The sequence below is a fragment of the Amblyomma americanum genome, chromosome 3 (assembly GCF_052857255.1).
Source record: "Amblyomma americanum isolate KBUSLIRL-KWMA chromosome 3, ASM5285725v1, whole genome shotgun sequence".
NCBI lineage: Eukaryota > Metazoa > Arthropoda > Arachnida > Ixodida > Ixodidae > Amblyomma > Amblyomma americanum.
Window position 1 is genome coordinate 213,811,103 of NC_135499.1, and position 24,473 is coordinate 213,835,575.

The following is a 24,473-nucleotide window of genomic DNA, read 5'->3' on the forward strand; positions in this document are numbered from 1 at the left end:
TGGGATGCTGCTGGAACCAGCAGGTAACCTGCTGGCTGTGCTGGTTCCAGCAGGGTGCTCACTGGTTTCCTCATCGGATGCTGCTGGAACCAGCAGGTAACGTGCTGGTTTTATGTTCGGACTCTAATGGTCCAATTTGATGGCTTACTGGTTTTGAACTGGCTGTTGGCTACAGCAGGAAATAAACTGGTTTGAATTTTTCATGGGAAAAAAAAACAGCGCAAGGATGATGGCACAAGAAGGAATTTCAGCACACTTTGGAAGTGCACGTCTTATGTCCTCGTCTTATTTTCAGTTTTTTTTAATTATATAAGCAATAAATTAACTCGTCCAACTATTCACTCTTGGAATTTGGATCTGCTGTTTGTAGCTAAGAGCCTACTGCTTTAGAACTCTGTATGCTGGTCCCTTCAGGAAAGGATGTGGCATAGTGAAATACTCAAGAACAAAGTTTGGAAATGCCTATACTGCACACATCCATGCATAAAAAAGTATTGCCTCCAGAGGCCAAACTGAAGCTGAGTGTAAATAATGTGAAATGTCAAACATTGCACGCAAGTCACATTCACGGAATTTATTGTTGATTCGAGAGGCACTCAAAAATTGACTGCAGAAATTTTATGCACACTGAAAATGTCATTGCTAATTTCCTCTAAAAAAGTATCGATACACTATACAATCTATACATGTCTATACAATGACAAATACAAAAAGCACTGATGTAATTGATACATTATACAATCTATACATGTCTATACAATGACAAATACAAAAAGCCCATTGATGTATATAACTATACTGTTGGGTTGCTTGAATTTGTTGCTGTGCTAATGATGTGCTGAATTAAACAAGTTGCCAAGTTTACAGCCTAACAACACTGTCACGGCACTTTTACCACACTCAAAAACTTTTCAAAGCTCTAGCTCACGGCTTGGATCACTAGAAAATAGTAGCAGCAATTATGTGCACAGTTGTTGGAAGTGAGGCACATTTATTTCTATTTTGTATCTAAAAAAAGTCACCTTTAAAGCTTGTAAAAATGGGAGTTAGATATATATACCAGCAAGTGGAATCACAATAACTGTGCAGGCATAAGTTGGCTTTAGGATACAAATTACATACGTTCTTCTGCCTGAGTTAAGAATCAAGTATTGTACTGTTTTCAGCATGCTGGCTTTGTGAAAAAAAGACCGCAAATAAGGGCACCTTTATGATGCTCTTTTCTATTTTTAGTGAAAAATAAGAATACACTGTCTCCATTAATTGTAATCTGATATTTTTTCTTTGGTGTGTTATATTTTTCCCACCAGAGGCAAACATGCATGCTTATTTATCTTATGTATGTATCATTTGTATCTTTATGATAGCAGTGAGACTTTGCTACTGTTCGCAGCTCATGCCTTGCTACGCATTTATATAAGTATTCAGGTATAAATGCATGACATGAATGCTAGGACTCATTGTCTAAGACAATTGAGCCCCGCCTGCCAAAACTGCAACCAGGGAGAAACCGCCACACAGGAGCAACCCTGTCTGGGGTTGCATGGGAAACCCACCCCCACGAACCTTACTGCCAGCTCCTTCTGAGGAGGGATGAAACCAGCTCCTCGGAAGGCCAGACAGGACTGTCCAACTGGCACTTGTTTCGTGGGCTCAGGAAGTCGACCTGGGGGCCACATCAAGCCCACCTGCCCTAAATCCCGACATTCTAAGGCAGTAAAGTTGTTTCTCTCTCTTGTATTGTCAGAACTTTGAATAAACAAAGCTCAGTCACAGTGCTGGTTGAACAGTTTAACTTCACTGTTACAGACTCCTTCAGTACCCTCAAAGGGGCCCTAAAATTTCAGAAAACATCTTTGGTGTATTGGGATTTCAAGATATAAGTGCAGCAGTGCAAAGGGAGTATATATGCAGTTAATCATGAGAGCAAGCGATAAATAAGGAACTTGGGTGGCTTTGAGGAGGAGCCTAGCTCTGTGTTCAGCTTGCTCAGTGGGAGTTCCGGGTGTGTGCACTAGTGGTTGGGCCCACATGATTTCTTTGAAAGCACACTGAGGTGCTGCAGGCTTGCGAGTCCGGCAGCATCTTGTGGGACGTCCAGGTGCCGGCGTAAGGCAAATTTTTCTGATTTCTATTGTGGTCCACACACATTCTCATCCAGGATTCGTTCCAATATGAAGGAATTGCACTTCGGCACTTTGAACTGCCAGGACTCTCAAGGTGCACCCAGTACAGTCCCAGCACTCACACTGCCTGATCTTCAATGCCTCCATGTACAGTTATGCTGGTGGGAGATGACAACAGCAAGGAGGTGACCATGGTTGTTTGTTTTATGACTATCAAAGATGGCATTTAGAAGTGTACACTGTCAATGCCTTTAAAGCAGCTCTATACTTGGCACTTCCTTGTGAAGGTTAAAGGCACCGCTCACAACCCATAAGACTAACAGAATGGCCAGGCAAATTCAACAGTGCAATATGATTCATGGAGGTAGCAATGCACTATGCAGGACAAAGTAGAAGAGGAAGATGCTAGTGCTGACTAACAATTGAAATAAATTTGCTGTATCTATTGCACTATACAGAGTGAGTCTTCTTAACATTTACAGATTTTTATTTTAGACCTACGAGAGAGAGATCAGTGTGGTTGCTGCAGGTGGACTGTGCAGCAAGGCGGATGTTATATATGTGATACATCTCAATTACACAATTAACTAGATTAACTATACAACTTTGTTATTGTTCACTTAAGGAGCAAGATTATATTACGAAATTGAAGGCCGTCAACATTGAAGGGGAGCCCAGTGTTAAAATTTTTTTTATCAGCACTGTGGTTCAAAATATCCAACATGAAAATTCGACATTTCAATGCTCACTGAGTTGGCTTGCTAGCACTGCATATTTATAAAATGCAACACGTCACTGCATGTAGTCGGTATGGCTTCCGAAATGATGTTAATTGTTTCTATGTCATAAAATACACAAACAGTGGCTGTACTTGACTCATTAGAAATGTGAATAACATCATTTTATAAACATGCAGTGTGGGAAAGCCACCTCAGCAAGCTTTCAAATTTGTATTTTTGACATTCGATATTTCGAACCACAGTGCCAATAAAGAAAATTTTAGTGCTGGGCTCACCTTTGATGCTGACGGCCTTAAATTTCACAACATAATCTTGCTATTAAAGTCAGAAATAAAATGTTAATTAGTTAATCATATGTAATTAATTTTATTTTAGTAATGTCTGCCTTGCTATACAACCCACCTGTACAGACTGAAATGACATATCTCTGACAGTTTTTGAATAAAAATCTGTAAACATTAAATCACTCGGTATGTGGAAAGAATCTGCCCATAGCATACAGCATATACAGCAATTGGTTTTCTTTGCAGCCATCTAGATATACATAATCTATTTTCATTTCAGGCCTACAGAAGGAGTTCTGATGCAGTCCATTGCTCTCCCATGTATTTGGTAGGCTGCATACCAACTGTGCACATACTGATGCTTGAGCTTTCGAGAATTTTGCTTTTCTTGAAGTTTGTAAGAAAGTGCAAGAGGACATAGGTGGGGTAGCATCCTCCTTGGCCCTTTTTAACTTGGTATCATTGTTATGCTCTCTATCTTGGCTGATCATTTAGACAGTGACCGACTTGTGTATCATGACCTTCAAGATAACAGAAACTCGTACACTACTTTCTTGCATTGAATAAGTTTTTGTTTCTTTTCACACTTCTTTGGCAGCAGCTCCTTTCAGTTCATCTTGCATAGTTTTTCTAGCTTTTTAGGTGCAGATAATACTGGCCACCGACCGTACTCTCCCACGACTTCTTTCATAGGGTGACTCACTACATGCATGTATTATAACGACAACTGGTTTTTCTTGCCCTTCCTGCACCTCTTTAGGCATGGCCGCATTGCACACCCTGTGCATTTTTCCTTTGAAGCTTGTTTTTGGATACAATGGTGGCATGACCTGTCTAGGATGTTCATGGTGCTGGCTGGCACTGTTCCTTTCACACCGACTATGTTACAAGTGAGCGCTTGTTGGTATACATTTTCCATGTCATTGTGAAAGGAGCAGTGCCCACAAGCACCATGGACACCCTAAACAGGTAATGCCACTATTGTATCCAAAAAAACCTAAGAGGAAAACTAACAGGTCATGTCACCATTGTATCCAAAAAAGCTTCAAAGGCATACTGTGAAATTTGCCTTTGTTCGGTTATTACATTTTTGCACAGCACTTGCTTTTTCATCCAGGATGCTCGGCATTTGTCTTCTGCATAGTAATGGGAAGTGTTGGGAAGTAATAAGTGTGGGAAGTAGTGAGAAGTGTTGGTAGGAGGCAAGTGTCTCCATCACCTCCGCGGTGGGTGAACATGGTGCTAAATGAAACTCTCAAACGAGTCACCTTGTATCTGTAAAATCCGAGCGCGCACAAGTATATTATTTAGAAAAGAAGAGCATTTCGCACATTTTCCAAGAGGTCGGAAAATTTGCAAGACCTTCATTGGTGTCATTCTGAGCCAGGCTTTCGTAAGCAACGAGAAATAATTAAGCAATCATTACTTGTGTCAAGACTGCAAATGCTTTTCAAAGGTGCATGCCTCTTGATTCTGGTCACTGTGTCACGTCCTTGCCCCTTCCGAACTATCCACCTCACTGCGCCTTTCAGAAAAGGCAATGGCACAGGCCGAACAGAACGCGCGAGTGCGTGGTGGCGTTAGCCGCACCTGTGGCTACTCTAAAAATGGGATGCATATATGTATTCTCGCGATGTGAAGTGACGCGTGTCCAGAATTTCGGTAAACAATTTAAAGGCCAGCGCTTCCAGCACTGAACGTGGCACTTCTATGTACTGCCGTCCAGATAATTCATATAGCGGACGGTGCGCAAGAGCGATGGGGCGTGCCTCTATACCGCCTCTACTGTTTAGAAAATGCACACAAGCTCGCATGTGTCCTTTAAAACTGCATGTGCCTGTATCGGGCTGAGCTTCCTGCTGAAAAAAATTGGAAAATTGGTTGTTGGGGAAAGGAAATGGTGCAGTATCTGGCGGACACCTGAATCGCGCCGTAAGGGAAGGGATAGAGGAGGGGATAGCTGAGAGAAGAAAGGAGGGAAGAGGCGCCGTAGTGGAGAGCTCCGGAATAATTTCGACCACCTATGGATCTTTAATGTGCGCTGACATCGCACAGCACGGGCGCCTTTGCGTTTCGCCTCCATCGAAACGCGGCTGCCGCGGTCAGGTTAGAGCCCGGGTACTCCGGATCAGTAGCCGAGCGCCCTAACCACAGAGCCACCGCGGCTGGTCCCGCTGAGGTCGCCACGCTCGTTCCGCGGCCTTTCTCGCGAAGCACCGCACCATCATTATTTACTGGTAACACTTGTCGAAGCGAGCTAGGTGCAAGTAGCCACTGTCAAGTCGGCAATTCCTTCATTGGATTGTTAACGTATGAACAGTAACGACGTCTTTCTGGTTCCCAATTTTTGACTGAAAATATTTCCTTCGTGAAATGACCATGTTCAGCCGTCAAAGAACCACATAATCGTCCTCCGTCGGACGATAAGTCCAATTTGAGGGCATCTAGTCCATGTGTTTCTACCACGGCGCGCTTTCGCTGCTTTCTGTCGTGCAATAACGCGTAACAGTCTTAATCGGGCGCGTTTCCTGCCCCTACAAGTTTCCTTCAGCATTATACACGGGTACTTGCGTGTGGCAATGCAAAAGAAATTACCTGAGTGCACAGTAGTGATGGTGAACTCTATATTAAAAAAACAAGAGCAGTTCAAGCACCGGTTCCTGCACATAGCAGACTCTGTTTAGAGAGGGGAACTCGGGAGAGAGACAGTGGCACGCATTGTGCTAGCTCTGCCAAGGCTCGTTTGGTGGCCCCCAGAGGGACCGTGAAAAGAAAAAAAGCTGGCAAAGCAGCTTTGAGACCCGGAGGGCCTCGTGCAGTGCAGAGAGAGATGACAGGGGTCCACTTCACATCGAGTAGTGCTTGGCAATGGCCTCCATCAGCCGAAGGAAAGGGTCATGGCAGCGCTGCCTCCAGCCAGCCCAGGTAGGTCTCCGTCAGCTGCGGTGATAGCTTTCGACCGCTTCTGATGAGCCGGGCCTTGGCCTTCTGCCATGAGCTCTCGATGCTCTGTGTGTGAGTGCCGGTAACAGGGTCAACGAAAAACTGCGAATGGTTGACTGTCTGGTGAGTCAAGTTCATGTTGACTCCGTTGCTGTCGAGCAGCCCCGGAACACACTGGTACGCCGTCCACTCGTCGCTGACGATGGTGGTCCCCGGCTGAACGTTGGCGGCGATGATGGCTCCGAGAGTCGCCGCGTCGCGCCGGTCGACCTTGAAGAGCCGCAACTCCTTGGTGGCCTCCCAAATCATTCCAAAGACCCATGGTCCACGGTCCACTACGCCGCCGTAGTTATTCTGGCGGTGCGGTGGCACGTTGTCGCCTGCCAAAAGCCGGCCGCGGTTGGCTTTGCGCTTGCCCCTCATAAGGCACTCGTCCACCTGCACCACTTCGCCAGGTCCACCCATGAGGGGCTGCTCTGACAGCTCAGTACAGCAGACCTCGCGGACGTAGTTTGTCCAGTTGGTGCAGGCCTGCTTAGGTACAGCACAGCTGACCTCGGCAGCTTCACGTTGGGGCGGCCTAGGGAGTGCTTGCGGGCAAAGACGAAATGCGCGCAGAATCGCGCTGACTACGGGTAGTTTGTCTCGCGTTATTGCGCGTTGGACCACGATTCGAACGCGTACCGACCGGCGCAGGCTCTATGGCGAAAAAAGGAATGGAGCGAAGAGCGGAACGGCTGCGAAAGAGGAGAACAACTAGGCGAGGAGGCGGAGAAAAAGAAAAAATAGAGGGAAAGAAAAAAAGAGAGCGAGGAAAGTACAAGAGGAGGAGAGGCGCCGTTGCGAGAGGGGTTTCGGCACGCCAACGAGGAAATTGCCGTCGTCTTCGAGTTCAGACTAGCTGTATTTCCGCTGTATCCCGAATGATAACAGACGACCAGACTTCATGATACCAAACACCGAATGATACCAAATACCGTTGTCTGAGCTTGCATAATGTACCAGAACAACAAAATAGCCAGACAGTTCAGCAGAAGAAAAAATGCCTTGCACATTCGAAGTCAAATCTCGCGGGTGTCGGAAACGTTGGCGGAAAACGCTGCGCGTTTGTCAGCTCAGCTGCAGTTACAGAATAATCAAACTGCAAACTAGGAATCCAGCTAAACTGAAAAGCGTCTGTAAATCTGTGTGGGTTCAAGAATTGAACCAAATCAACCACGTTCTTCACGGAGGTTGTTTCTGATGCTCTCCTTTTCTTTGGACGTCGTTACGTGGCGCTAGTGGCGCTAGCGTCTGTGAATCGCGTTCGCTCGCTCGCGCGCTCGAATCAAGGCTTTCGAATCAAACCTGCAGATGTAAACTTGCCTGTCCATGGAAGGGCATTCTTGTCAGTACCGTCGTAAGCCCAGTGCTTGACTGACCGAATGGAAATGAATTTACTTGGTGGAGAGGCGGAAATAGCCAAGCTTTGGCACAGTTTGTGTGTGCAGCTGACAGGGCTACCGGAAGGTATGCTTCATGCCGAAGACAACGTTGGTGTGCGCAGTGCCGCTATTTGAACATTATTTCTTTTTCAGAGTCTGTCCGCGCCTTATACGAGAATACACTAGCCGTACTTGGGAGGTAATTTTTGCGTCTTCGCTATTTGCATAATTGGTACATCTCGCCATTGTCAAGGCAGTTTGGGCGGACGACTTTCGAAAGCCGCTGCCGCGCTTTAGTTTTGGAACGTACAACAGCGCCTGTGTGGTTATAGTGGCTGCTGTTTGTGGTTCTCTGCCAGTGTTGTGTTTGCACTGCTTCTAAACAATGCACGTTGTAGTCGTTATCGATGTTACCGAGACGCTTCTGATACACCTCGCACTCAAGCTATTTCTTTTCTTTTGACCGCTTGAAAGAAGCAGCGAGAGGCTTCTGCATTCCTGACAGTTCATACGCTGCACGCGAATCGACTTCAAAGGCACTGACATATACTTAATTTTAAGAGCTGAAAACACAAGGGGGCCTCGTGAGTTTATCATTTTGCAGCATTAGGGTTTCCTGTAGTGCAAAACATGTTGCATTAAATAAGTCTCTGCTAGCTAATCAGTACTGATTCAACTTCATAGCGGAGGAACTACTGTACAGCAGGGTACTTCATTAATCGAAAATGATCTATCAACAGAAAATTACTGGGTAGTAGGTGACTCATTGGTTTTGCTTTTTTTTACAGCGCATTTGAAGGCTCTCTTGATGAAGATGAAACACGTGTGGTGGAAAAGATAATTAAGTCTTGTGAGTGCAGCTTTACTGTCGTGTTGAGCTTTTGAAATAATGGCCGTTGCCTTTCAGTTATTGCTAAACACAAGGAAAAGGAGGCAGTTCGTTTTTCTGACCTTTATCGAAGGCTTCGGTCTCCGGTGAGTCTTTCCTTGCTTACTGCACGCATTTCAGTTTGCGTGTCTGGCCTTGCTTGTTTGCTATTCCGTGACAGGCGTATTTTTTTTCATGGTTATCATTTCTAAAACTGAACTTTCTAAAACTGAAACAAACTTTTCATTTGGTCATGTCTACTACAGCCAGCATAAACTCCTGTTCGTTTCACCTGATATGCACAACTCTATGCTCTCGTAGCTCGGTTCATTGTTTCAAACTCCAAATAAGCCACAAGGTCTTACTATGAAAAAACACATTGGAGGGGACTCTTAAGCTCTGCCTTAAGGGTACGACGCGATAGTTTAATGGGTTCATGCCCATTTATGCAGAATTGGCCACTCTCTACTTAACATTCATAGATCCCTGGGAGACCTCATACCACTCCTTGCACAGTGGTGCAACGGTAAAGCAATGTGCCACTACCCTGCGATGGCAGGCACTGCCACCAGTGGGGCTGGTGCAACCCAGGTTGCTCTTCATAAGCAACTTCTAGCAACCAATCATTAATTTAACTGCCACCGGCCACAGTGTGCAGTTTTCTCACAACCCGTTAGGCTGATTGTGACGACGCCATAAGGTTATGTGACCTAGGTGGCCCACCTGCCTCCTAGGTTGCTTCTCTGGGGATTTTTCATGTATTTTTCACTCACGGTAGGCGGCACTGATGATGCCGGATTTTTTGCGATGCAAGTTCCTTAATGCTATTGCGTTAAAAAGTGATTAAACGGTGCACAGCAAGGTCTCTAATTCTTGCCAGTAAGATATGCAAAAGTGCCTGGCTACAATTAAAAAGTGCTGGGAGCCTAAGTAGAAGAAAAGCTGCAAAGCTTGCATTATTTAGTCAAGTTTGTAAACTGCACAATTTGTTAGCACTGAGGCATACAGTAGTAACAAGTGCTGTTGACCGGTTAACAAACAACTTGAGGGGCATGTGAGATGTTAATTTACGATGTAGTGTGCACTTCATTCTGCTGGAAATTTGTTTTGTTTCAAGCAGAAGGAGAGTTCCAGGCAGCAATAAGGCTTGCTTGGTGCTTCACATGAGAGTGCATCATATTGCAATGTAACATCATGTAAAATGCATGTGTCACCTTCCGTTTCATGTCTTTGGGAAGCAGGGGAGATTATGGGCATCAGCTTCCCTTCTACTCTGTGCATGTTTATGAACAGAATCCATGAAAAATGTTGAGTTTCTTTGCTCATTCTTGTGCAGGCATTAGAGGGAGTGCTTTGCAATCGGTTGTCACTACTCCGCCTGCTGTTGGCATTGCAAGATGCAAGCAAACACCCAGCCACACAACGGCCACTCTTGGTATGCGTGCTGTTTGACAGATTGGTGACATTTCAGTGTTACACATACTGCAGCTGTCTTCCGTTGAAGGGAATATCCGGTCACTGTTCAGGGGTAATTGTCTTACGAGGCATGATTAGAGGGCTTTAAATTTTTCCTTACATTTGGACTTGATGGAAAGGAGGCACAAGGCAACATTCAGCTTTTCATTTGCTTGCAGAATAATAGATATTCTGTAGTTAATGTTCTGAATAACATTCCCAAAACATTCAGGACTGTTTTGCAAAAGAATTAGATTCCTACCTTATTTAGTCAGGAAGTTAGTCAGTTTTAGAGCCCCTGTCCTTGTATTTTGAAACTGGGACCAAGTAGTTTTTGTCTCTGAAAGTGGTAGTTTGATTTTAATATGGTAAATATTTTCCAAATTTTTCATTGGTGTTACCTACTACCCTTGCACTTGGCTAGGTACATGAACTATCTAGCAGTTGCCAGAAGAAAAAAGTGCAACACTTGAAGACAGCACATGGACTTGGCGGAAAAGGAAAGTTAACCGAGGCCCTGATTTATACAAGGAATTGCTATTGTCATTAAAAAGTAACACAGGTTAAACGAGATAGCCCCCAGACAAAAACTGAAGTGGAAGTTTACTGTTAAGAACTAGGTTCACCTGTTATCATTGCAGTTTTGCACTGGGTAGGGCGAGAGAGCAGGACATCATGTAGTTGTCGGCATTTTGATGGAAGGAGTGGAACTGGCGCTGAATTGTTGCAGTAGCCAAAACATTATACTTTTTAGTGACACCCATGCACGCTTTCGTGTACGTGTCCTACATGCAACTGATAAACCTACTTAACTGGCTAAGCTGGTGATGATGGTGCACAAACAGTGCAGCAAGGAGGTGGTGCTTCCAGGTCTGCATAGGCATTTAAGCTAGCAGAGCAACACATCAAATCTCACAACTGCGCTGCGGATCTAAAAATGCCCCAATCGCATCACGTCCCTGGCTTCTCTGCTTAATCTTCAATTTTGACTGAGTGTAACTTGTACACAACAGCTAGCTAGCTATGGCTTGCATGCGAAGAATATTGGCCTTTTCGGTTAAAACTGGATTCGGTGTACTTTTGTCGCTTTTTTTTTCCTGTTTAAACCAAGAAGTCCAACCTGTAGGTACATTCAAGCTTTCTGGTCCTGCATCCTGCAGCCATAATTTCTTGATCGGGCCTTTTCAGGTTGAATTTGATGCAACTAGATCTTTTGCAATTTATTGAGATGAATGAATAAAGTGAAATTTGGTATTTCCCGAAGATGAAGGGCACTGCTTCCTCTGTCTCTTGTTCCACTTGTTTCAGTGTGTGTGGGTGTGCGTGTGCATGTGTGTGGAGAGAGAGAACCGCGATTACTTTTATTTTCCATGCTGATGGGTGGCAATAAATTAATGCTGCTTTTAACACCAGATTGATGATGAGTGTGCAGTTGTTTAGCATATTCTTGTTAAGGAGCAGTCATTTCTTTCTCATTTCATTCTGGGTAGACTAAGACTAATCTCACTCACGTTTCATTCCCCCAGCAGCAGTCATATTTCACTATCTCATTCAGAGCCTCGCTCAAGACTGAATCACTCCGTCTTGAGAATGGCGACTCCGTGACCCTATTCAGAACTGTACACGAGGCCTTTTCACATGTTCCAGTATTAGTACACTGGCCTGGCAGTGAGTGGCCAGTGTTAGTGAAAAGCAAACTGATGGCCTTGCATTTATAGATGGGGGATGCCCTAGCAGATTCACTCCTTGCACATGTTGACTGATGACAGCGCAAATGCTTGTTCATTTCGGTGCTAGGCAGCATCTGTTCTGCCTGGAGTGTTTGAAGCTTGATACTACAATCTTTGCTTTCTCAGGAACCACACCGCCTGTCACGGCACAGCCAGTCTCGGTCCTCCTCGCGCCCCGAGTTCTGGCCTCCCGGTGCATGTCGCACAGCATCTGTGGAAAACCAGGAGCACCCCATCTCTGCAAGCTGTAGCCAAGGCATGTGATCTTGCCTTTGTGCTTACTGAATGCATTTGTTGTCTTGCCCATAGGACCATGAATGCCATCAAACTTTTCTGTTGGTTTCGTAGCTTGGAAATACTAAGCTCAGCAGTGTACTTCAAGAACTGTTTTTCCGTATTTGTTTTACTGAAGTAAATAACTTCTCAGGACTGCGATAATGGCATTAGTCTTTGCAACTTGCAAGGTTATTGCAGTTTTGAATTTCAGTACATGACAGACAATACCAGAAAATGCATTTGCATTGCTCGGAAAGTGCTTATTTAAAGTTGATAACCAAGTGCAGTACTTAGGCTTGCGCAAATATTCGATGATTTCGAATATTCAATCATTTCAAATAATTGATAATTCAAAATGTTCATTTGAATAGTAGAGCATTCGAAATTCAGTTCGATTGGACATTCCAATCGCGACGAATGTATCTCGAGGGAATAAAATTTCTGTAACACTCACTTAGTGTAGCCTTCGCTCAATGTGTTTCCTGTGGGATGATATTGTGGTGCGTGTGCAGCTAAAAACAGCAGCTGTGTAACGATTCAATTGCATTTAAGAACAGCAGTTGGAGGCAAGTGGAGATCAGAGGCAATAAAACGGCTCAACGTCCATGCCTTCCACTCGTGTATGATTCACCTGACAAGCAGCATTGCGAACTGCCAATGGTCCTGTAGTTTAAGATCTCAGCATTACGCACGCTCCGGAGGTTACCAGAACGGCCAGAAGTTTTCTATCACGCTACGTACCACTATTTTGGGAAAGGGACTGCCAGCCGGCTATACAGCGGCCGGGTATACAACGTGCAGTTCGAATCTTCGTTAGTGGCACTGATTTGTATACAAGCTTACGTTTTTTTTTTTATGCTTGGAGCTCCATGAATCGGGGTGTGAACGGGCACGAGGCGCATAATACCTGAGGCTCGGCTGAACCTGCCTCGGACACAGCAAATAAGTTGCTCTATGTGCTGAATGAATCTCCAAATTTAAAGTGACTTTTGTAAAAGGTTCACATAATTCCAAAGAGTGCGACAAAGCTTCAAGGTGCTGTTTGTATTTTTTTTTTTTCATGTAACGGCTTTTCATGCCAAAACTATTCAGAAATTCTGTTTGAAGTTATGTAAATGTAATTACTAATAGATTTTAATTCACTTCGAACTCTCATTGCTATGTTAGTGCCTTTCAATACAAATCCTTCCACCTTTTGGAGGATCCTGCGAAATCCACTTTTAAGATGGCTGTCAGTTTTTGTAGCATTGTATTTTATCTGCAGGATAGTTTTGGGGTCTCTCATCTTTCAAATCAAGCCAGCTTTGGGAGCACCTGCATGTCTCATGGAGACCGATCCTGAGGAACAATGATTGGGCAGTCACATTGTCATGGTGGAGGTGCCACTGTATGGATTTCCACACCTGCAGTTGTTTTCTTTTTTCAGCATCCCTGAGAGGTTGAAGAAACAGTCACACTGGACTATACATTTACTTGGATTTTTGCTGAGGCTATTGTCAATAGAGGCACAGCAACATTAGAGGTTACTGAGCCCAAGGAACCGGCTGGTTTTTTAAAAGAGTGCTTGATGATAGATCACTGGCTTCTTTTTCTGAATTTGTGCAGTGATTGGAGGATCTGGTCACACGGAACAGAAGGTACTGAGGGACCTGCTGTTTTGCTTACAAGGAGTTTCAAGCAGTCTGGTGCAATTCCACGATGTGCCAATTGGCAGCTACGCCATTGACCCAGAGGTAGGTCTTGGCTTCTGATACTTCTACTAACAAGGCAGCTGCAAAAAATGTTACCTTTGCGCTCACAATATTTCAGTGACTTGTTCTGAGGTGCCATCTCTAGGCTGATCTGGTCACTGAAAGCAAGTCTAGTGCGGCTCTTTGCATGTAAGGACCATCTTGGCTTAAATACTCAAAAAGTAATCAAGTGTATGAAAACTTGATTGTTGTGCCCATGTTGAGGGGCAGCACAAACAGCTCGGAGGGGAGAGGATTGCCAGTAAAGTTGTGGACACATACGGGAGCACCAGTTGAGCCTGTATGGGTGCCCAGTTTCACCCATGTGATGTGAACGTTGGACAGAAAAGCACAGTTAGTGTGGGCAGTTTTCACTGGCACAGTGGTTGATGCTGGTTAGGATGGCGGCCTCAGGCGGGCGAGTAAGCTGTGCAGGAGGCCTCAGTTTGTGTGAACAGGTGATGGGGATGCAAGAAGGCGCCCTCAGCTCCTTTTGAAACTTTGCAATAGAAGTGAAACCTCAGTACCTGTTTTGGTCGCATTTTATAACTTAGCTAACAAGTTTATATTTGACTGGTTTTGCATTCAAGGGGCCTCTATTATTGACAGCGAATGAAACACAGTGTCACTGTCTTGTGACCTGAGCTATACTTTCAATTGTGTTAGGGTAGGGGTGAACCAAGTAGAGATTGTATTGTGCGTGTACTGCCAGCGTGCTTTGCTGTGGGGAATTTTGTGCTGAAGGCTGCATGTACTTTGTGTTGAGCACTATATACAAGCAAAACGTCATTGTTATGGGACTTGAATGGGCTACGTATTAATGAAATAGCCATGCTTACTGGAGGAATACTTGATTGTGGGCATGAGGCTAGAAATGGGTTGGGGGAAGGAAGAACAAAATTGAAACTAGGGTTGCATGAAATTTGTAATGCCAGGCACTTTTGGAGCAAGAAATGCATCATTAGATGTGGGAAAAATAACTGAGGAACATACCAATGCACTTTTATTGATCACTCTTACGTAATCTGTTGTGTGCAAAAAATGTGGTCTTATTTGCATGGGTTCTTCAGGAACTAAGGGAACGTGATTAGTGGCCATGCTTTTAGAATGGGTAATAATCTGGCCTTAGTGCTTGTAGGAATTCTGATCACAATAAAGACCAAACATTGTTGACATATTAATTGGTGTAAAGTGACACATTGGGATCACAAATTTTGGGGGAAAAAAATAGCGCAACTTGTGCAGGTTTTGACAGTAGTGGCAGCAACCAGCATACTGGTTGTGAGCCTCTGAAGGTGCCCACATCAAAGCTAAATTCACTACAGTAGACTCCCATTGAAGCGACCTTGGCCTAAAAAAATCCTCAGATAAGGTGAACAATGTGAGAGACCATTTGGTTGGTTTCCATGGTACTCAATGTAAAAAAAAAAAAAAGATGAACTGCTTCGCTTGTTCTTCGGTTAAAACGAACTTTCGCAGTGACTGCAAACCAGTGATCCATGCAGACACTCATGGTGCGTCAATGCAGCGTTGTCAAGTAAAAAAAAAATGTTTTTAGTCAAGAAGGTGCACCCCCGCAAGATGGCTTCCCCATGGCGAAGCTTTTTTACTGGTGCAGAAAAGGCGTGGCATCATTGGGCATGGCATCATCTGACATGGTCAGATCTCTGCATTGGCTTTACAACAGCAGCACATTATCATGGCACAGAGGTGGCCAGATATCAGTGCATTGCTTGCAGTGTATGGAAATGCATGTGGTGTGCCTGCTCCCAGCGTTGATAACAGCTGATAACAGTTGACAACAGGAGGGAGATAAGAGAGACACACGAGCATTGAAGATGCGCTTGAAGCAGGATGGTTAGCAAAAGTCCGAAAAAGCGCACACACATATACTAACAGCTGCTGTGGTATACAGTGAGAAAAAAAGACTGAAAACGAAACTAGACCAATGCCATTTTCGAGTAGGATAACTTGACCTTGTTTCATGCTCTGTCTTCAGCTCACTTCATACATAGTGCAATAATTGCTCTATTTGCAATTGTCCTTTCTCTGAAAGGCTATTTTATTTATTGTTTTCATGTAACATATACAGTACCCGGCCGATTTTTCGGACTTCAATAATTCAGACTTGCGTAATATTTACCACTTCACTGAGGGACCATCGCGCACACCTTATAGGAACATGTACCTATTCATGACCAATATATCGAACACTTTGGAGTCCAAAAGCTGATTTTTCAGACTAAAGTAGACATCAGCTATACTGATGTCTGATGTCTGTTTTTTTTTTTACCAAAAATTAGTTTTTTTTTTTTTTGGCCTAATATTGACGTGAGCAGGCATTGCTGTCACAATCAACGGGTTCTTTGTCGCTGTGAAATGCATCGTCTTAGATTTAAACTGTCACACGGACGGGCTGGCTTGGATAGGCTTGTCTATTTGTTCATCATTGCCATCCAGATAATGGCAGACTTTGTTTCCATCAAGGGGGCCATCGCGTGTTCACCACGACTTAGACTACAACGCCTGCAGTGCTTGTGTGGATTGGTGGGGGGGAAGCAGGGAGGGATGCATTCAGAGGCGCTCACTTCTTCCCATGGGTTCCCTCTGTCGGTCTTGACAAGCACAGTTGCCCATGGAAACACTGTTCTTGTTTTGTGCGGCTCTTGCATTTGTTCGCAGCACGACCTGCAGCCGCATCGCTCTGTTTGGTAATGCAACGTGAGTTGGTACGAACATGACGAGGGCATAATTCTGGCTCAGGTACAGTCTAATATTATCGGTTGCAAGCGAAACGCAAGGAGCGGCGAAGTTCATGTTTGAAGCGGGTTTTTACTTTACACAGTAAAGTGATCTTTTTTAGGTTCATGCATTTTTCGGACTGTTCGGTAATTCAGACCCATTATCTGAGTCCTGCCATGTCCAAAAAATTTGCCAGTGTCTGTATATGGGCACACTTAGCATTCTCACACATCTTTTTTTAGAGGCACTTCTGTTAAGACAAACTTCCGATAAGGTGAACAAATTTTCTGGTCCCTTCAAGTTTGTCCTAAAAGGGGGTCTATTATGACAGATGGTAATAGTTGCTGCATGCTGCCTGTTTGCTGCTGTTCTGATATAGCAGCTGCAAAAGTGTGTACTGTGTGCTGAAGATGGGATTACTGAATTTCATATTATGTTTTTATAACTATTTACAGCTTTGAGGTGGAAATAATGTTAAATGGACAAAGAAAGGGATGTGGAAGAACCGGTAGCTTTGAGGTGTTTTTATCTTGCCAAAAAGCATTGTCCTCTTCTTTGCCTTTCTCAATCCACGTGGAAACCATGCAACAAGCCAAGCTAGAGTTTTGATTAGGAGAGTTTGTAATGGGCAACTGTACTTTACTTAGTCTGCCACCGTGTGGACACACTCTTCACCGTTGTCTGTGGTGGATGGTGCCCAGGGCCAGGTCTCATGTGCACAGCGGCGTCATGTGCGCCGCGTGGCTGAGCTGGGACGCCTGCGCTCTCGGGTGGACCGCTTCTGCCGACCGGAGACGACGCGGCTTGGCCTTCTGTGCGATGCCTTTGTGGGTGCCCTGCAGGCTGAAATGGCAGAGTACTACCGGCTGCTGGCACTTCTTGATGCACAGGTGCCTCTTTTCCTACATTCAGCTGCTGAAACTGGACTTGTTTCTGCCAGCTTTGTCCAAACAAAGCAGCAGCTGTAAACAGCATGAGGTATTCGTAATGAATGACTGAAACCCATGTTGTTGGACGTTTTAAACGCCCTTGGGGCAGCAATAAGGGTAGCTCACACCACTGTCTAGCCAGAAGGGTTATGAGGGCCATCTTCTTGAGTTGCTGTTCATCACATGACATGCCACCCTCGCTCACACATCAAGAAACTGACACAGTTGACAGCCCCGGAGGCAGTTTTTTTCGTGAACAACACCGTGCTAGATTTTTGCTCTCCAAGGGATTATCCTCTCATTTTGTTTTGCCTGTGTAAGCTGCTCTAATTCAACTGGCCCCCACTTGTGAAATGCACTTGTGCATATAATCTAAACCACATATTTGAATACGGTAAGGATTCTGTAAAGCCCATTTTAGGAGACTGGAAATCATGTAGACATTTAAATTTAAATTTAAATTTGTTTTTGAAGAAAGGAAATGGTGCAGTAACTGTCTGCCATATCTTGGTGGACACTGGAGCTGTGCCGTAAGGGAATGGATAAAGGAGGGAGTGAAAGAAGAAAAAAGTGCTGTAGTGGAGGGCTCCAGAATAATTTCGGCCTCCTGGGGATCTTTAACCAGGTCCCACAGAACAGGGGCGCCTTTTGGGTTTCCCCTCCATCGAAACGCGGCCGCCGCGGTTGGGTTTGAACCCGAGTACTCCGGCTCAGTAGACGAGCGTCTTAACCACTGAACCACCGTGGGGGGTATGTAGACATCAGGAACAGTTTATTCTTATGCGCGATGCTGAACTCACAGTAAACCACGTTTAATTTCATGCATAAAACTTGACCAACTAAAAAAAAGTATTTTGCAACATTCTACAGTGAATACATCTTATTACACCCCGTGTTGCCTTAAGGTGATCATGCACTTGATTTTTCATGAACTATAGGTATCAAAAGCTTTACCTTTAGCACAAGACAATTTTACCCTGTGTTTTGTTTATCATGGTCTTGGTTGCTTTTACACCATTAAACTCTATAAACTAACTAAACACATAGGGTAAGGACATTGTTAGAACAAAAACTCGTGCAAGGACATGCACACTGTTGTGGGTACTGTCAGAAAGGCTGAGAGAAGGCACCACCAGCGACACGAAGAAAAGAGTGGCAGAGACTTGAGAGCATATGGTAAGGTGTGGTGTGTGAGCAGGCTGTGGTGAGTGTGGTTTCGCGTGTAAACAGAGAAAGTGGTGCAGGGAATTGCGCTGAACTGGTTACAGGACGAAAGGCGAAAAATGCACGTAGGATCAAAAGTAACGACGAGGATATGCACTCGCAACTTATTTATTGCTCAGAATGGTGCTCATTTATACATGAATATAGATGTGATAGGAAATATAACTCTAGCGAAAACCAAAATGGGAAACTTGGCTGTGACACTGCTATAGCATAGGAACCGCGCGAGTGTCACAAAGCACCCTCAGGTAGCGCACTCCTTCTCCGGCATCAGAACCTGCTCTTTCCATGGTAGCTACCCCCTCGGTTCTTCCCCTGCCAGCTGCATTCTGGCCTCGCACTTCTCTCTCCTGCAAGTGGAGAGAGATTTCCCTGTCTCCACTTTGCCAGGTGCCAACGGTGGCAGGTGGCAGGTCTCAGCTGGCTCTTCCAGGTACCAAACTTGGCAGGTGACAGGGTTCTTCCTGTGGCAGCCACCTTCCCGTCTCCTCCTCCTCCTCCTCCTCCTCTCTCTTTAAAGAGAAGGGGGGGGGGGGATTTTCCTCGCTTCATTTTTGCAATCTGCGAGCCGTGGTAGGTGGCAGGATGCAGCTGGCTCTTCAGTGTACCACCCAGGCAGACGGCAAGGTGTGGCACTGCTGGTGTGTGTGGGGACTTGGAACTGTTAGGCATAAAACAAAAGTGCGATTTCCTGCATCATGAACAACCAACCAGCCCCCATTCTTGCCTTGTTAGACAATGTGACAAGCAAATACCGTGCTGTTGACTGTGGTACTGACCTGCTTCAGCATGAGAAGCGAGTTCACTTGCCAGTAAATACCATTACTCCACTACTGCGGCCTATTCCTGGCAGCACTAGCTTGTACCCTTTGCTTGAGCACCTTTTGCTCCCCTCGTGAATGGAAACAAATTCTTTCAGCTGTAGTTCATGTTCAAGGGCACTGTATAAACTATGCTACACACCGAAGCAAAGTGAACAGAGCGTGCCAGTTGACCCTTTTAGGTGGCATGGATGAGTGTCTGTCGGCCACTGGACTTTGTCAGATTTTGCCACGAAGGAGCGAGACCCATCCCCTCATTCCAGATCATGCCCTACATGGCAAAGTTGTGCCATGCTCGTCTTCTCATTCTTCCCATCTGGGTAGTTTTCTACAACCACAACAGGTCCATGCAACACCACTTACTAGTGTATTGACATGCTTTGGCGCTTCTAAGCTCTAATTGTTTCAATCTTGGTGTCCTTCTGTGGTGGCGGAACAAGTGGCAAGCGTGGTTTATTTATTGGTGTATGCCATTTCTTTGATATCAAATGATGATGATTTCAGCTTTGTTGATAGCACCTGGAATGACTTTTCATCGATGGGCAGTTACAGTTTCAGTGAGGCAACAAATGACGAAGGACCAGACTCTGCTCATCAGTGGGCTGCGCTGAAGTCAAAAATAAAAAAGAATGTGTCCATCTGGCATGTTTCACATATTTTGTTCTAACTTCACATCGATAGTTTTGTCAAAAGAGGTGATTATTTTCACAGGAGAAAGTTTGTAATTTGGGAGGAATTCATCAAACCATGCCATTAAATAAAATGGCAAGTTCCTTCTGCTACTTGGGCAATTTCAAGGTGGTTTATAAAAGGGAATACATGTTGCTAATTAAGAAAAAAAAAAATGTTTGATTGGCAAAATTTGAGTGGCTGGCAAAAATTCACCAATAAATCCTATATATTGTCAGAAAATAGGAGATCAAAGATTCTAGGATATACGCTTTATGCATTACCATGTGAGAAATGAATATTCAAAGCTACAGAAGTCTTCATGGTAAAATTTTCGATTAGTAAAAAAGAAAATCGCTTGTGTGGGTGCTTTGCTGTCATCCGCAGTGCAATGCCAAGGTTGACTCCAGGCTGCCTTCTTGGAGAAAACGTGATCCGCTTTGCTGCTGGTCGCAAGGAATCATTCAGAGCATGTATATTACATTTAGAGTGGCTCGGAAATCTTTGGTAATATATCCAAAACTAAACTAACAGACAGGTACATGGTTACTTGACAACAAACTGGATGGTGCTACATGTCCAGGAACGGCCGCGTTTACCTTCTCTTGGCCGTTTTGTGCAGTCGATCAAATTGATTGATTTGAATAGACGCGTTAAGGAAAAAGTTAATAGGTTAAAGGTGCACAGTACTCACTGAGGTTCAATGCTGTAGGCGGTCACAAAGAACTTGTTTTTTTTTTTAACTGCAGCTGTGCCTCCCGGAAGAGGGTGCAGGTGCCCTGACGATGCGTCGAGTGATGGCATGGAACAACAAGCCCATAGCAAAGCTACGGCTCCTGGGAGACCTTGTGGAGTCATGTGCAGGTGGGGTGCAGTCATTTGAAATGATTTCCATCCTTCTAAGGTGGTGGCAGAAACTCAGGTGTTTTAGTATAAGCACATCAGAGCACTTCCAATTTGTCTTTCATGAAAATGATGAGAATGTATTTTGCCAGTCATGCAAATGAGCCAACAAATAATGGTTTATGATAGTGTTCCCAAAAAGAGAGAATTCCACTTTTCCTCACATTCCACCCTCCATGACAAATAGAAGTCAGCAGTGACTCCAATAGCCACTGTAAAGTCTGTAATCTCACTGAAAGTTTGACAGCAATGCTCTAGGGGGACAAGTGGGCTTATCAGAAAGTGAAAATTATCGAAACCTTCTGGCTAGTTGAACTAGTTTATAAGTATAGTTATGCTTTCAAGTGTGAACAATACCATTCGGCATCTGTGGCCAGTTTTTACTGTTTGCAATGGAACCCCGATTATGCGTCCCCCGTTCATGCAACAACTTGCATCTTAGGATAAATTATCGTGGGCCCGATGGATCCCCCTTGTGTAGATAATGCGCTAAAAGCCTCAATTATACGATGGAAAATTATGCACCGCCGGCGGGAACTGCACGGAATGAAAGGAAGCACTTTTTTTGGCTGGCGTCTCGTCACCACAAGGTTTTCCATATCGCTATTAAGGAGACACATGCAAGGAATGATGTGAATTGGCGCGCAATGGCCTGTAATAACTGTTCTGCAGATGACTTGGAATTCATGCATGCGACCCATGGCTGTCGATGCGAGACAGCTCTCGCCAGACCCACTTTCCCGCTCACCTCGTTGACTAAGGTGTAAAAAACAAATGGTGGGGTGAGAGCGGTTCTGGATGGAGTTTCAGCAGAGAGACGTGTTGCAGGCATGGTCATATCGTGCGTTGCAAAACATCTTCAACAAGTCAGAGCAATCATATTCTTGGCGTGTCCAAAATCGGCGTTTTCAAGGCACATGTGACGCCTACTTAACGTGCAGTGATGGGAGCTGGGAGCACATGCGCATTTCTAAAGCCGTCTCTTCAACGCTTGAAGGCCCTGCTATGCGGTCTCAGTACTAAATGTCGCAAAACGAAAACACGGCCTCTTTTATAATGTGTTGAGGAAAAGAAATATAACAGCTGAAGTAGTTGGGTGTGTTTATTACGTGAGTGTGTTTATTGTTTTCGAGGTTTCCAGTTATATGGCGCCCGGATTATATGACGGTTTTGCGCTGTCCCCTGAAAGTTGTATAATAGGGGTTCCTCTGCATCAGCTATAAGGTGTTGGCAGGCGCATGCCTTTCACAAGTGGGAGAATATGCTACACTGGTGCAGGTTGATTTTCGATTGAAAATGGGAAGCAGTAGGCCAGTGCTCGTGCTCACCATCTGCGTTTTGTTGTGTCTAGGGCTCAAGGGGGGCCAGCTGGCCAGCCTGTTACATGCATCCCTGGCAAACGGTGACCCTGAGGCTAGTGACCTGGTCCGCAGATTGCTTCTCGCTGTAAGTGGCAGCGAGGCATTCTGCAGTTTTCCACGTAGTGCTCTGCATGGTGCAAGTGTTCAAGATTTCAAGCGTCAAGTGTCGATATTTCTTGCCATTCATTTTATATTTGATTTTAATGTCTGACATTTTCTATTTTCAAAATATTAATTTGTTGCTAAATAGCACTGAAGAAGACTGGCTTGCTGGGCCACTTGGTACAGTGAGGGTCAAACGCCTCCCCCCCTTGATACACTTTCTTTTCCCGCAGGCTTCTTTCTCGTGCAAAATAGTATTTTGGATTAGTACAAATCATTATTACATCCAAAGTTGTCTTCTCTAGGTAGATTGCACCATTTTTGCATCACTAATGTGTATCACTGCTAGTTCCCTTTGCAAGTGCTATCAAGTGAAACTCTTGAAAATGCAAATGATGGGGCACTGTGGCTGAGAAACCATTTCACTTTTGGTAACCTGTTTGTGAGCTGTCGAAAATGGTTTTTAACTATTTAGCATTATTGATTTCGGGCATCAAAGAATATTGCGCATCAAAGAATATTGCGCAAAGATGATAGTGAGATGTGAGTGTGCAGAAGAGACCAACAAGACCAGTTCATTTGCATGGCTCCTTTTAGTTAGAGAGAAAGTATATCAAGCATTGTAGAAACATATTAGAAGACTTAATGGTCTGGATTAATTATTTGCATTGTTATTTGAGATGGGGTGCCTCTCTCAGCTCCGAACCTTTTTAAACATGCAGGTGCTCCAGCCATGGTATGGCATGCTCTGCCGGTGGATTCAGACAGGGCAGCTTGAAGATGTTCACTGTGAGGTATGAGTATGACACCATTCATGCGAGATGTCCATGTGCTTTTTTTTTTCTTCGTGACACTAATGCAGTTGCAGCAACATTTTGTGTTCAGTTTCAGTGTCGGTGCCAGCTGAAGTTCAGTGTATTTGGTGACTAAGCTTCCCTTATGTATGCCGTGCCCTTTAACCCCTCTCCGTACCTAGGAGTGAAGCACAATTTGCAGGCATTAACGGGGGAGGGGAACAAGCTGTGTGGCATAATGTGTGTGTGATCCTCTTCTGTGCAGTTCTTCATCGCAACCAATCCTGCAGTGCCTGTGGAGAGTCTGTGGCATGACAAGTACTACCTGCGCAAGAACATGGTGCCATCGTTCCTGTCTGAAGAACAGGCCCGGAAGGTGCAGTTGCTTGCTTTGCTTGTAGCTTCCACACGCAGCTCACCATGGAGCGTGCTCCCCTAGAATATCTTTGTTTTGGTTATTGCTTGTAACCAGTTATAAAAGGCAGAAGGTTCAATTGTTGCTAGCCTAATCAGGCAGGATGAGCAGATCAGTATGATGCTTCCTTTATCTACTGGATGCCCATTAAATTGTGCTGGTAACCGCGCAAGGACAGAACTTTTGTACTTTTAGCAGCCCACAGTGGCTTCACCATTGATCAGAATTGAAATGGTTTTATGCTCTGTACCTCATTGTTTATATTATTGCTCTGCCATAGAATCTGCTGTCGTAATTGGTTCGTTTGGAATATAGTGCACGAACATGTATGAGCACTGTACCATTCAGCTGCCTTGTTTTGCCTCTTCTTGGGCAGTTTTGTAAGCCTGTGTGTCTCAATTCTCAGGGATAAAAGGACATCGTTTCCGGGGCGGTGCATGTGCAGTTTGACAAACTTCCACCTTAAATACTGCTATGCAGAATTGTCACGCTTTGGCGATGACTTGGCACACAACTCCTAAACACTTGTGGCTCTCACGACAACCACCTTTATTCCACTGGCTTTTTTGCCTTCTCTGGCCTTCTGCATGCTGTCACATACCTAGCACCCTCTTGCGTTCATTCTCACAACTGCAAGGTTCACTAGTGCCCTCCTGCGACACTGCCTACTACTAGGTCTGTTGTAGCAGGCAGTTTCGCCGCCACAGTGTCCTACCAGAATTAACGTTTCAAGTAAGCTTCGTATGCATACGGGATTTTAGACCAAAGGCTTAGCCAGTTGGAAGGGCTCATTGAGCTCTTCTTTGATGGTATTGTGTTTTGACTATGGTTTGCTTTCAATTGAATTTCTCCAAAGCCGCCAGTGCACAAGCACACTAGTCACTGGGCTACATTTTCTCTTAGTTAGTAAACTGCTTTAGTAATGGCACATTGCACC

The 24,473-nt window shown here is 44.7% G+C and overlaps 1 protein-coding gene across 3 annotated transcripts in view; it reads left to right on the forward strand.

Moving 5' to 3' along the window:
• Positions 1-7,369: 7,369 nt before the first annotated feature.
• Grip91 (gamma-tubulin complex component 3) overlaps positions 7,370-24,473 on the forward strand; it is a 38,078-nt gene continuing 20,974 nt past the window's right edge. For all 3 annotated transcript variants that reach the window (XM_077659920.1, XM_077659918.1, XM_077659919.1), the window contains exons 1-12: positions 7,370-7,602; positions 7,671-7,716; positions 8,306-8,367; positions 8,425-8,492; positions 9,722-9,820; positions 11,697-11,826; positions 13,452-13,579; positions 17,020-17,208; positions 20,711-20,825; positions 22,216-22,310; positions 23,050-23,121; positions 23,387-23,497. In XM_077659920.1, coding sequence (XP_077516046.1) covers positions 7,518-7,602; positions 7,671-7,716; positions 8,306-8,367; positions 8,425-8,492; positions 9,722-9,820; positions 11,697-11,826; positions 13,452-13,579; positions 17,020-17,208; positions 20,711-20,825; positions 22,216-22,310; positions 23,050-23,121; positions 23,387-23,497 — 1,200 coding nt within the window. In that variant the 5' untranslated portion in view covers positions 7,370-7,517. The remainder of the gene's footprint in view (positions 7,603-7,670; positions 7,717-8,305; positions 8,368-8,424; positions 8,493-9,721; positions 9,821-11,696; positions 11,827-13,451; positions 13,580-17,019; positions 17,209-20,710; positions 20,826-22,215; positions 22,311-23,049; positions 23,122-23,386; positions 23,498-24,473) is intronic.